This window comes from Melanotaenia boesemani, chromosome 8, assembly GCF_017639745.1.
Source record: "Melanotaenia boesemani isolate fMelBoe1 chromosome 8, fMelBoe1.pri, whole genome shotgun sequence".
In the NCBI taxonomy this organism is placed as follows: Eukaryota; Metazoa; Chordata; class Actinopteri; order Atheriniformes; family Melanotaeniidae; genus Melanotaenia; species Melanotaenia boesemani.
In genome coordinates, this window is record NC_055689.1 from 31,044,882 (window position 1) to 31,058,776 (window position 13,895).

Here is a 13,895-nt window from a genome sequence, read left to right on the forward strand (position 1 = left end):
ATAAATTTACAAGGTATCTTTTACATGAATTTTTACAGCTCTATAGTTAATTTTAATATAATATAATAAAATTGTAGTGTACAATCTGAGTTTGGCAAGATGGTCGTTGAAAGCGTTTACTACCTTTTCAGGAGTGATCCATCAAGTAAATTATAGACGATCTGTGTGCTGACACGAAAGGGAAAGGAAACGCCGACTTCTCCATTCCAAAATCCCCTCTGTCTCATCTTTAGCACCAACGAGTGTTTGATCGATCGGAGGCTTTGAAACGTTCGTTGTTTGATTTCAGGGCTTTTTGCTTACTTTTGGAACTTCCCTTCCCGTGGAGTCTGCTGTTGGCCCCGAGGAATTGGCCCCTCTTGAGATTCCAGGCGCTAGATTTATCGAGCCCGACTTTATAAAGTTGATAGGCAAGCTAGCTAGCTAGCCACCTAGCTAACACTTAGCTAGCTCACTTGCTAACTAGCTTGCAGTGTTGGTTGGGGGAGCCCATTTTTGTTGTCAGTCTTGGGGGCGTCGTTTTCACATTACCTTGCAACTGCTTCTGACTATTTTTCTTCATATCTAAAGAGTTCTTCCGGCGAGGCTTAAAGCCACTGTTTGTAGCTAGCGTGGTCGATATAGCCTGCTAACTAATACCCTGCGTACTAAGCCTGAAAGCCAACAGAAGGCCCGAGTCCAGCACCACCAGTCGCCTCTACCATCATAGTATTTGCATCGCCGTGCAGTGAGAGTTGACAGGTGAGTAAGAAACTGTTTTCACTGTTTGACAAAGTGGATAATACATCTGGATACTTGGGTAGACAGTGTCATAATGCTGTTCTGTTGGGTTAGCAGGTCTGGTAACTTAATATTAGCTTGATTTGAAACGATTGGGGGTTGGGGAATCCGCGAAATCACGCCGGAGGTCGCCATCTTTCATTGAATGCTGCTGTAAACCAGCTAACTAGACATGGCTGCTACTTTCTAGCTCGAGTCAACTTCACAACTGTTGTGTTTATGCCTGAAAAATCTCGCTGTGTGATCATTTATACCGCAAATTAAGTGCGAACTTGATTCCTTAAGTTGTGATGTTGCCCGGTGACGGGGGAGTATCGCTGGTTATGGCCGTTGGCATGGGCATGGCATTTGAGAGCTGCAGTCTTTCTCGACTGTGTCAGCTACTAAAGACGTCTGCATTGCGTCTATAGTGGAAGTTGCGGTGTTTGACTTATAAAGTTGACTCAAACAAACATATCCCTGGTGTTCGGTAGCCAGATTTATGAATATAAACATGAGTTCAAACCCTCCTCCGGACATACTGAATGTCTTTGGATTATTCTCCATCAGCGGTAACCCACCGACTAAAAATAAACTCGTTGGACCACTGTTGCATATTTCACCGGTCTTATTTTAGAGAATCATTTGGGTCATAAATCACCTCCTATGATTATGCATGAGGGAAACAGGGAAGTAGGAGATAGGAGGATCGAGCAGTGCTTGTGTTTTGGTTCAGGCCTTGTCTAGACATTAAGATTGACTCAAGAGATCTACAAGGGTTTTTATGGGATGTTTCAGGTCATAACACAGGACATGCTGTCAAGAGTCTTATGATTATGCCCTGTCCTTCATAATAACTAATAAGCTCTCTTAAAGTATAGTGTTTTGTCTACATTTGAATTGTGTTGTAAAGCCGGTTGTTTTTGAAGGGTGTTGACCAAGACTGTCTAAATTCACAATGCTGTAGATATATGATATATTTTTATTATGGTTGGACTCACCAATTTTCAAATGTAGGCATTGAGAAAGCCGTATTTTAACAACATTAACTTAAAATATTCTCTTTTTGCGACTTATCAGGATTCTTTAAGTTTTTTTAATCAAATTTTATGCTGAACTTCCATAATTGGAGATTGAACAGGGCTCCTGTTTGGATGGCAGACAGCAGATTAGGCTTTTTTAAATTTTAATTTATTAAAGATTGTGTATGGTTATTTTAATGATAAAATTTACAATTGTAGTATCCACTTGATTGGCTTGTTTTGACTGACATGTCAGTACAGGCCCTGTTTAAGTTAATAATGGACTATGACTTTACAGTTTCGGTATTAAGGTATTTTCTTTAATATAAACATTGTAACAAAGTCGAATATACATAAATACTAAGTTAAGGCTTCCAAAAAATACATTAGTAGCACAAAACACCTCAAAATCTCAAACTTGATTGACAAACCTCCAGAAGGAGTAGCTGCTATGAAAGGTCAGTAGATAATGGGGATCTAATAAAACAAGCAAAACTTGTGCTCATGATTTTTTACTGTTAAAGGTTTTCTCCTTATTTGTCTCATAACCGAGGAATTGAGCTGTGATACAAAAGAGCTAAACAACCAACTTAATTAAAAGACTCTTAAGTACCTTCAAAGTGTGTCTTAATTGAGACATGGCAGTTTGTAGTGATAAATGAACTAAAAGAGAGTACCCACAAGAACATGCTAGATTCACTAAACGATGAGTATTTGATTTTGCTTTATAAATTTTAACTGCACGCATTTTCTTCATTTGTCCAACCATTTACATGTGGATCCCTGTACAGCACTCGACTCTGTGCTCAGATTAGTTCATTAACTTAAAGAATCCTTAAATCTACACACAGTCTGTATTCATGAAAATGAAAGTCTTTTTGCAATAATTTGTCCACTGCAAGTATCAGATGATAACACTTAAAGCACTCGCAGTTCTGCCAGGCTGGAGTAAAAGGAAGTAAATAGTCTCCATGGCAACTGTAGTTTTATTGGCATTAAAACTTCTACAGTGCTTTAAATGTTCAACAGATTTCCTGAATTTAAGAGATTTTGTGAAACACTCTTAAATGACTTCCTAAAGAGAGATATATAGCCTTAACTGTCACAAAGAAAATAATTTAGGTGTTTTGTGTCCTTGGTCTTTTCTTTTTGCTCAGTTTCAAGATATTTGGAAGGTGTGATAACAGAGTAGGAGATGACTGCTACTCCTACCAGTCAGAGTATTAAAAATGAAATCTCATCAATAGTGTTACACTGTTGGTCCTTGTGACTATATGAAGAAATGGTGGATCTCAGATATTAACTTCTAGCCATAAACAGGGTTTAATATTTATATGCACCTTATTTCTGTACTGGTAAAAAAACAAAACACAATATTAATAATGAAGCAAAGAGTGAAGACATACAAGAATCCTGGATACCTGCTCACACAAGAACATGTATACTAGATAGTATCTACGATACTGTAGTAGATACTATGTAAGTAAGGTTGATTAAATCGGCTGATTAAAGCCACTTTCAAAATAACCATAACTGGCCAAGTTTTGCCCATAAAACTCCAATATATTCTTAATTTATCATGAAACAGTAAATTTTGTCAAGTTCTAGAGTCATGCAGACTGACGTCATTGCACCATTTTTACACTAGATGGAGCTCTGACTCATTCAGCCTCCACCTCACCCCGTCAATAACTACTGCAGCAGCTAGAGCCAGCTAACACTACAATACGGTACTACAACAGGTACGTTTATAACAATGTTGTGAAATTAAGAATGACTCAGCATGTCTCCAGTTTTAGTTTAACTCTGTTTGCCTTGTTTCATGATGGTGCGTCGGTCATGTGTTAGTTACTTTGCATTGCTAAAGTTGTGCTAACCTAGCCTAAGTTACTCCCTGTCCTTTTGTTAGCAATAACATTGCTGTGGTAATGCCAACCTAGCATAGTGTTAGCTAACAGCTTCAAAGTCAGTAACTGCAGAAAAAATGTACGTGTACAAAATATTGGAGAGTACAGAAAGAGCGTTCATCACTCCATCAGCTGCGTGTTGAGAAGCATTTCATGTGGAGCATTGTAAACAGAGAGGAAGGGAAAGGTTAAAATAATAAACATTACTCTCTGTCTTCAGAAACTGTCATGATGCCCTTTTACTCTTAGTTTTACTTTGTCAGAAAATACTAGAACGTGACTCAGGCTGTAAAAGCAACTTACTGTGTGTTGTAGTGGAGTAACATGAGTGCCAGACTATTTATGACCATTATATGTTTAAAATGCAACTCTGTCAGCATGTGTTGACCTCTGAGAAGAAAGTCTCTGGTTTTTATTTCGGTTAATATGACTCATGACTTCATGGCACAGAAAATAATGGCGTAGAAAAAAGGTAATTTAACATTAAAGTGCATCAGAGGGCTGCATAAATAATGTTTTGCCAGCAACTTCACTCATTATATTGCTGATATATAGCATACAGCTATGACCTAAATCTAAAGATAAATTCATTAGTACAACTGGTAGCTATATTAATGTTTGCTCCATAGAAAGACACAATGCAAATTTAAAATAAAATGAAACTTCTTTTATTCATTTATAATTCTTTAATTAATCGGACGATAAATCGGTTATTGGAATTTTTTTTCTGCCAACTATTGGAATCTGCATCAACCTCAAAATGTCCATATCATTCAGGCTCTACTATGTATCTACTATGGGGAAATAGGGATAATTTTGCCATTAGAGCTTCTAACTAAAAAATAATAGCCACAATCATTGGCAAACAAAATGAATGACTATGGCTTGGCAGAGGTCTGCGCTCTCTGAGTTCTTCTAGTCAGGAAGTGATATTATCCTCTATGGTCGTAGCTCAGCTGTGGTTCCAAAGTGGTGAAGTGCTCTGCAGTGTATGATCACAGGCAGTAGATCTTCAAACTGCTCTGAACTAAAAGCTCGTCACAAACTGATTCTTTGCAATAACCACATTGTATTCCTCATCGTACCATTCAGCATCATAAGCCCCGCTTCCACTGAGCGGTTCGGTCTGGGCTGGTACGGTTTGGAAATTTAGGGTGGTCCAGCCAATTCAGAAGAGAGTTCCCACTGCGAGTCAGACTGCCACTGGGCATGTGGGGTTTAGACCACATGCCTAGTGTGGCACCATATTAGTGCAAGACAACAAATGTGACGCTACAAACAACAATGGAGGGAAATCAGCAGCTCGTTTTTGTTCTGCTTGGCTCTTGGTTCTTTGTACAAATGATACATGCTGCATTGTACGACCAGACCTTACTGTTGTTTGCAGGCATCATTTTCCTGCTATCCTACGTCCAACTGAACCATGAACTGAACGGCAAGTTGTTTGTTTCGTGTATGCTTTTGTCGTGGGCAGTGACATTTTTCTGTCCACCAATCAGTGGATTTTATTGTTAGATGCCAGTAGTTCCGCCTTAACCATACCGTACCATTTACCCATGGACCTACGACTGAAGGGGGTCCATAAATGGTGCAGTATGTGTCCTTGTATGGGTCCTTTTATAATGGAAACACACAAAATAGTGTACTGGCCTGAACCGAACTGCTCAGTAAAAACGGGGCTGTACAGTATGATGAATGGAGAAACCGTGATGACCATTATTAAAATCTGTTTGTTGTATTGCTGCTTTACATCCACATTGAAGTCCAGTTTTTTTTTTTATTTTAATGCGCCATCTTGAATGAAGTAGTAAAGATGCTACACTTGATCTGAATTTTAAACTCCCTTTTTCGCCATGGGAAAATGCATTTAACTAGGATTAAAAAAAAACAAAAACAAAACTTGATGGATTTCCACCAAAGCATTATCTTACCCCCAAACTTTCCCTGAAACAATCACTCTGAGAGCCGGGATCTCCAACTCTGGTCTATTATGGCCCAATGTCCTGCAGCCTCTCGATGTTTTCCATCTGCAACACATGTGACTCAAATTAACAGTTCAGTAGCAGCCTTGTGCAGAGCTTGTCAGAGATCCATTTAATTTGAATCAGGTGTGTTGCAGCAGGGGAACATCCAATACCTGCAAGATAGTGGGCCTTTAAGACCAAGGTTGGGGAATCACTGCGGTAGAGGACTTCTCAGATTCTGTAACTGTATCATTTCACACGTCTGTTCACCGAATGTTTAAGCTGGTGTGCAGCTGAAAGCATGTTTATTTTACTTATACAAACTTAACTCTGTTTTGATTGCAAAATGGAGACAAGAAAGAGGAGCTACAAGAAGTAAATGTACAACATTTATTTTATGTGTTTGCCTTTAATTTTCAATCAGTCAATCTATCAGTGTGACTTTAAAAGACAGTGTGGAAAGATTGTTGACATGCTGGCAGAGTTGGATGTTGGCCGCATGGAAAACATGCAGGAGAAGTGAAAGAAACTGAAACTTGAATATTAGAAGCTGAAGGACCACAACAGCCAAAGTGGGTATGACTGCTGTACCAAGAAGTGGTGTCAGCCTGATTGGAGTAAATTTCCCGTAACTTTGCAGTGGAAATGAAAACTATGCAGATTACCGGGAATTATTTTACCCTGATAAATAAATTCCAGGTAATAAAAAGTCTTGCAAATGTTTTTGGAAAGTCCATAATAATAATGATAATAAGAATAAGAAGAAGAATAAACTTTATATAGTATTTTTAAAGTGCTGTACATGGGAATTAAAATAATATAAGATGACAAATGACATAAAGCAAGAGTAAAACAATTAATACAAATTAAGACTCGTGTGACAAAGTGAACAAGTGGGTCTTTAGCTTTGATTTAAAGACCTCCACAGAACATACCCTAATGTCTTAAGGAAGGCTGTTTCATAGCATTGGTGCCCTGAAAGAAAAAACAGCTCACCAACTGTTTTTTTTTCCTTCTTCTTCTTCTTCCCTGATCTTGGGAACTATTAAAAGACCAATTCTCTGGGAGCAAAGAATACAAAATGTCTAGACTGTTGCTGGTCTGGTTGGCTTCCCCAGTAAGTAACGTTAGTGCTATCGCTTATATTGTCCATAGTTTCTCAGGAACGGTGGTGTGCAGCTCTGTGGGGTAAATTGTGATGGATAGCTTATTATTTAGATGATCTACAGAAGTTTTCCAGGCATTTATACTTCCAGAAGGTTTACATTCCAGCTGCAAAATATAGTGTTTATTCAGAGAGAGTGATCCATGGTAACACCATTGTTTATCACATTTTTTGGTGGGGGAAAAAAATCACAATCATTGCTATGTTGCTAAGAGACTTCTATTTTTAATGGTAATTTATGATGTAGCTCCTTTCTGTCAAAGTTTTGAACAATCAAATGGCTTAAATTGACGGTATTGGCTAATCAGAAGCAGCAGAGATCAACAAGTGAACAGAAGGTTTTGTGTCTGAAAAGAACAAAAATAATGGTCCTCTATGAAGATGTTTTAGATGCACGGTGGAGAAAAAACAAGCAGTTGGTTATGTGATGGTAGTAGGTAATTATTAGCATAAATAACTGTAAATGGGGAAAAAGTGTAAGTATGTAAATAGGTTCTGTTGTGTGTTTGTTTCAATGCCAATATTTATTTTTCCTAGCAGCCAAGACGTGAGAGAATGATGTGCAGATGAGAAAAGGCTTGGTCACTGTTGATCTGTTATTTCTACAAAGTTCTGTTAGTAATAAATTCTGTTTTCTTGTTTTTGTTGGCCTTTTTGCTGCTTTATGTTTCAGGCTGTACTGACAAAAAAGAATGTCAGGATGTTGTACAGTTTTAAGGGTTAATTATGTCTGCAGGTAAAACAAAATACTGTGGTCAGTTTTCACAGATTTGTACAATTAGTCACAACTTTTGACACACCCACCTGCTCATTTTGAGTGAGTAGGAGTGTCCAGACTTATCACAGCCTGGCATTATGTTGTTCCTTGTTGTGGTTTAAACAGAACTTAAAGAAGTTACATTGACAATTTGGATTGCAAACAGGTTTTAAGTTTACTGTTTACACTGGTGTGAAAAGTGTTTGCCCCCTTCCTGATTTTTTTTTGCATGTTTGTCACAATTAAATGTTTCAGATCATCAAACAAATTTAAATATTAGTCAAAGATAACACAAGTAAACACAAAACACAGCTGCACAATAGTTCAGAGGAAAGTGCTCCAGAGGGTCATCAAAATGGCTGAAAAGATCTTCGGCCACCCTCTCCCAACTCTAGAAGAACTACATGGTTCCCATATCCTTAAAAAAAGCACATACTATCATTAAGGACAATTCAAACTCTGGACACATGAACTGTTGCCATCAGGCAGATGTTACAGAACAATATAAACCAGGACAAACGGATTCAAAAACAGTTTTTTTCCAACTGAAGTCACCACATTCAATACTAAAAAACATGTGCTGTATATAAAATGTATATAATATAAATATATTAAGGGATGAGTTTTTTTAATGCTACTTTTATTGCTTTGTACATTTTATACAAATTTTATATATGAAGCATCTGATTGGATGGCACTTTTAAATCTCGTACTTGTTACAATGACAATAAAGATATTCTATTTTAAATGAAGGTTTTTATTATTAAGGGAGAAAACAAATCAAAACCTGCATTGCCCATTGTGAAAAAGTGATTTCCCCCTAAACCTAATAACTGGCTGGGTCACCCTTAGCAGCAACAATTACAGTCAAGCATTTGTGATAGCTTGCAAAATGTCTTTTACAGATCTGTGGAGGAGTTTTGGCTTATTAATCTTTGCAGAACTGCTATAATTCGACTACATTGGAGGGTTTTCAAGCACGAACCACCTTTTTAAGGTCATGCCACAGCATCTCTATAGGATTCAGGCCAGGACTTAAACTAGGCCACTCCGAAGTCTTCATTTTGTTTTTCTTCAGTCATTCAGAGGTGGACTTGTTGGTGTGTTTTGGATCATTGTCATGCTGCAGAACCCAAGTTCGCTTCAGCTTGAGGTCACCAACAGATGGCCGGACATTACTTCAGGATTGTTTGGCAGACAGCAGAGTTCATGGTTCCATTTATTAGAGCAAGTTTTCCAGGTCCCGAATCAGCAAAACAGCCCCAGACCATCACACTACCACCACCATATTTCACTGTTGGTATGATGTTCTTTTTCTGAAGTGCGGTGTTACAATGGACACACACCTTCCAGAAAGTTCAACTTTTGTCTCATCAGTCCACAGAGTATTTTCCCAAAAGTCTTGGAAATCATCAAAATGCTTTCTTGCAAAAGTGAGATGAGCCTTATTGTTTTATTTTACTCAGCAGTGGTTTTCATCTTGGAACTATGCTATGCGGGCCATTTTTGCTCATGAACACTGACCTTAACTGAGGCAAGTGAGGCCTGCAGTTCTTTGGTTATTTATGGGGAGGTCTTTTTTTTGACCTCGGATGAATCGTCGCAGTGCTGATGGGGTAATTTTGGTCGGCCGGTCACTCCTGCGAAGGTTCACCACTGTTCCGTTTTTTCGTTATTTGTGGATAATGGCTGTCACTGTGTTTCGCTGGAGTCCCCAAGCTTTAGAAATGGCTTTATAACCTTTTCCAGACTGATAGATTTCAGTTACTTTCTTTCTCATTTGTTCCTGAGTTTCTTTGGATCTCGGCATGATGTCTAGCTTTTGAGTATGTTTTGGTCTACTTCACTTTATCAGTCCGGTCTTATTTAAGTGATTTCTTTATTGAGAACAGGTGTGACAGTAATCAGGCCTGGGTGTGGTTAGAGAAATTGAACTCAGGTGTGATAAACCACAGTTAGGTTATGTTTTGAAAAGGGGGGAAATCACTTCGTCACACAGGGCCATGTAGGTTTATTTTTTTCTCCCTTAATAATAAAAACCTTCATTTAAAAATTGTGTTTTGTGTTTATTTGTGTTGTCTTTGACTAATATTTAAATTTGTTTGTTCTGAAACATTTAAGTGTGACAAAAATGAAAATAAAGAAATCAAGAGGAGGGCAAACGCTTTCACACCACAGAAAGGTTCATATCACAGCAGCTGTTTAGATAACTGGCTAGAACTGATGAAGACTGGTTTAGCACCATCATCTTAGTGGAAGGGCACACATACACGCTGGTTGTGCATCAGCATGTGGATCAAAGGTCACCAGCTTTACAGCCATGCCATTCTTTTCCTGCTTTGTTTGCAAACACAACGAGGGCCCGTGTCACAGACAGGCACCCGATTGTTGGGGCGGATTATCACTTCTTTACAAACGGCCCCAGCACCACAGAAAATAAGGTGTTTCCAGTGATGATTGGTGTGGTTGTTCTACCTCTAAGTATGTAACCTTGATAGTGCTGCGTTTAAAAAAAATCCATTTATCAATTTGAATCTATTCAAACTTGACGATCGATTATTATTTTTTTATTACAATTATGTGATTACTCATTGTTTTTTTAAAAATAGTTATGAGAGAATGTCTTTATTATTCAAGAAAAATAGGTGGAGTTACAGTTATCTGTAAATGAATTGGATTTAATTGGATCTAATTGAGATAGGCTGCTGTGAATTGAATCGATTTAAGACATTAGTGACGATAAACGCTGAGGGTAGGTGCAGTGGGAGTGATCAGATTCCAGTACCTGGTTTTAAATGCTGACTTATAAAAACTATATTCATTGCTGTAATTTGTTGACTCTTTCAGCTGCATCAGTGTAATGATTTCCCTCCATGCTCTGTTCTATCCTCTGTCTCCTGTACTTAAACTCTTTCCATTTGATAAGTTCTGTTAAAATTAAGCTGGTTTTGGGGAGGATCAAGCTCTGAAACGAGCATCAGACTGAGGTTTGTGTTTTTCAGTGAATTTCCTTTGTGCTGATTCCATGTTCACACGATTTCAGGATTTACTTAACAGTTTTGTTTTCATGTGGTTGTCTGTATCATAATGAGTTACTTGGTGTTACGGGGGATTCACCCATTATCAAGAAAAGCAGGACTTTTAGCAAAGCTTTGTAAATATCTTTCATGTGTACCTGTAATTGTGTGATGCATTTCTGGCAGACCTTTTTCATCCATGCAGCTACCATATCTTGGTGTTTCTAGAAGGATACTCCTTTCATGAATTTAACCAGAGGAGAAAATTTTGCATTAGCCAATTCATGTAGTACTGAAAGTATCAATAGAAAAAAAAAACAACCAAAACAAACGTCGGAGCCACGAATTCTTTTATCGTACTACCGAATCAGCAACCCAGTGAGCTCAGCTACTATTCTATAATTACTCTCAACATTAAAATGCAATCAGATTCAATAATAATTGCACATAAATGTGCGCTAAACACGTGACCACAAGTTAATGATCTCTTCCACATGTTAACATGCATGATCACAGGATAACTTTTTTTTTTCTTGTCAATCTAATCAGACAGGGTTGGTAGTTTTGTGCTTTGAAGCTATAAATGTTTAAGAAACCTGTTCATTTCCTTTTCAAACTGCAAGAGGGACTTTTTTTTTTACCAATTTGTAAAATATGTAATGTATAAGTTTATTTATATCTACATGACCTATAATCTGATATTACATTTGCATTAATGTCCTTGCCAGCTGCAGAGCTTCTCTGGTACTGAAACTGAGATTATATCTGCCACAGCAAGTTGAAATAGCTTCCCCTCAATTTGGAGTAAACTCCAAAATGTTCATGACAGTACTGGTGAAAATGGGGCGTTCGATGTTTCCCTGCTTCAACAGACCAGTGTGCAAACATTGACAACAAGCCAAACATCTAAAACCTGTGGGACAGTGGCCTTCAGGGACCAAAGTTTGACGTACCTGGTTTAAACGGATACATTCATCAGTTTTTAGCCAGGGTCTCAAATTTTTGCATACATTATTTAAAGTTTTGATCTGCATTAAAACTAATGTGACAGGTGTAGTAAAGTTCATTTTGAAAAGCACGAGAGCAAATACTTTGATTTGTACACATGTGTATCCAGTCACATTTATTTGAAAAATGACCGTTTTCCTGGAGATTTCTGAGCTACTTTAATGTTTTGTTTCTAGCTCTCCGCCTGTGTCCTCTTAAAGTAACTATCGGGCACTGGCCCACGGCCATGCTCATCTCACACGTGTAACAACCAGTGTTACTTGATAAACATCCATACTTGAATCTAACTTGTTTGTTTCCATCTGCCCCCCTTGAAGCTTACTTGGTGACACAGAGACTTCTCCCTGAGGAGCCAAGAAGCAGACGGCTCATGACTTCTGACCAGGACACAAAAGTTGTAGCTGAACCACAGGTGCAGCAAGTACAAGAGGCAAAAGAGAACTCTCATTTGGTGAGTTTCACTCATGAATGCTCATCTATTCTTTTTCCTCCGGTCTGTTTTGAGATACACAGAAACAAGTACTTAGTCAATATTTTATTGCTTAAATTGCTAGGCTAAATAAAACTTTTTGCCATGCTAGCAAAATATGGACAAATTTGTGAAAGTACTAGTGGGCAAATGATGATGAACTAAGAACATAGATTTCAACTACCAAAAAATGAGAAGAAATGATGAGGCATGTCTGTACCTAGGCTTGACCAGGTAATGGTCAAGTAATTATGGTCAATGATGGGTAATGAGGAGAGACTACAGTGTGTTGTATGTCAATATCAGCAACTGACTGTATGAAGCCAAATAAGTTACAACCCCTCTATGGAGCTTCTCATCCTGAACACAAAGAAATCCTGTTGCTTACTTTAGAAATGAATAACTTATCACAAGCTCAACTTACCTGAAGGATAACTGGATCTAATATATAGCAGATAAACAAGAAAAAAAATACACATGAGGGTCTGATGGATGTCATGATGATAGATTTTGTTTTGAGTACAAGTATTGTCATGATTTTATGATTATCACAATTTTGCTTATACACACACACACACACACACACACACACACATATATATATATATATATATATATATATATATATATATATATACACATTAGGGTGCATCAAAAAACACAATACTTGAATTTTGATATGGCTGGGTACTAAAAGTGTTCCAATATATGTAGAAACAACACATGCAAAATATTTTTCCAATACATAATTATTTAGGGGTGCCACCATACATCTGTTTCTGTTGGATAAAGTGGTAAACAGTAGTCAATGGTCGCCATGGAGATCTGGTAGATCAACGACTGCAGCTCAAGAACACTAAGGTGAGCTTTAGTTTTTGTGTTGGGTATGTACACTCTATTACATCTTACTACCATATCTGTAGTTGTGTCTTTATATATTTACATAATTTGAATGAAATCTAGTTATATTTATCAATATTTGGTACTCATTGCACCTAGCTAACATTAGCTAGCCACAGTTTGCTAACCACAAGGTATTAAGCTTAACATTAACTGTAACATACAGTAGTCAATATCATATTCAGATTATTGATGCTTCATGAGAGTAGCACTGTACTTGTGAAATTAACATATATGCACAAACAGCTACCTACTCTGTCAGTTATCATTGTAAAAAAATTGAGACTTTGCAAGCATGGTTAATCATATTTGAGCGATATTAAATATGCCAAGATCTGATTTTAAACACTACAAATAAACACACTACAAACACTTGTCCTTGTATCATTTTCTTTCTCAGGCACAACCCACTCTAGGATCCAGCTCTAAAATGCTGTCCTCACCAACTAGTCCCTGCCAGACTAGCAGTCGCAGCTTGGTCTTTGGTCTGGGCCCTAAAATCACCAGAGAGGATGGCATCATCACTGGCGCAAAGCTGCCAACTGGTCGTCAGATCTTACGCTGCATGCTTGCCCAGCAACCTGGTGCAAATGGAGCGCTGTCGCAGTTTGAGGCAGCCAAGGTTGTCCTGGAGCAGGTGCGGCCATTTTACAAGAAGGCCAACATCCCAATGGTAAGCGATAAGCGTGCGTGTCACAAGATGGTAGAGTTAATAAATGCCAACAACAAGCTGCGGAAAATCTCCCACGCCAAGCGCTCCAGTGAGGCTGCAGAAAAACAACTGGAGAAAATGGAGTGCAGACTTGATGCCACATTTCCACTGTGGCCTCCAAATGTTGAGAAGCTGATTGATAATCCTGAAGACCTAGCTTTCTTGGCCAGCATGAAGACCGACAGAGTGGCCACATTTGGTGCATTGGATCAAAA

General features: G+C 38.1%; 1 protein-coding gene across 5 annotated transcripts in view; it reads left to right on the plus strand.

Moving 5' to 3' along the window:
- The first annotated feature begins 166 nt into the window (after positions 1 to 166).
- larp4b (La ribonucleoprotein 4B) overlaps positions 167 to 13,895 on the plus strand; it is a 57,714-nt gene continuing 43,985 nt past the window's right edge. For 4 of the 5 annotated variants that reach the window (XM_041991683.1, XM_041991684.1, XM_041991685.1 and 1 more), the window contains exons 1-2: positions 167 to 741; positions 11,917 to 12,050. In XM_041991683.1, the coding sequence (XP_041847617.1) occupies positions 11,970 to 12,050 (81 nt within the window). In that variant the 5' untranslated portion in view covers positions 167 to 741; positions 11,917 to 11,969. The remainder of the gene's footprint in view (positions 742 to 11,916; positions 12,051 to 13,895) is intronic. The other variant, XM_041991687.1, reaches the window with a different exon arrangement.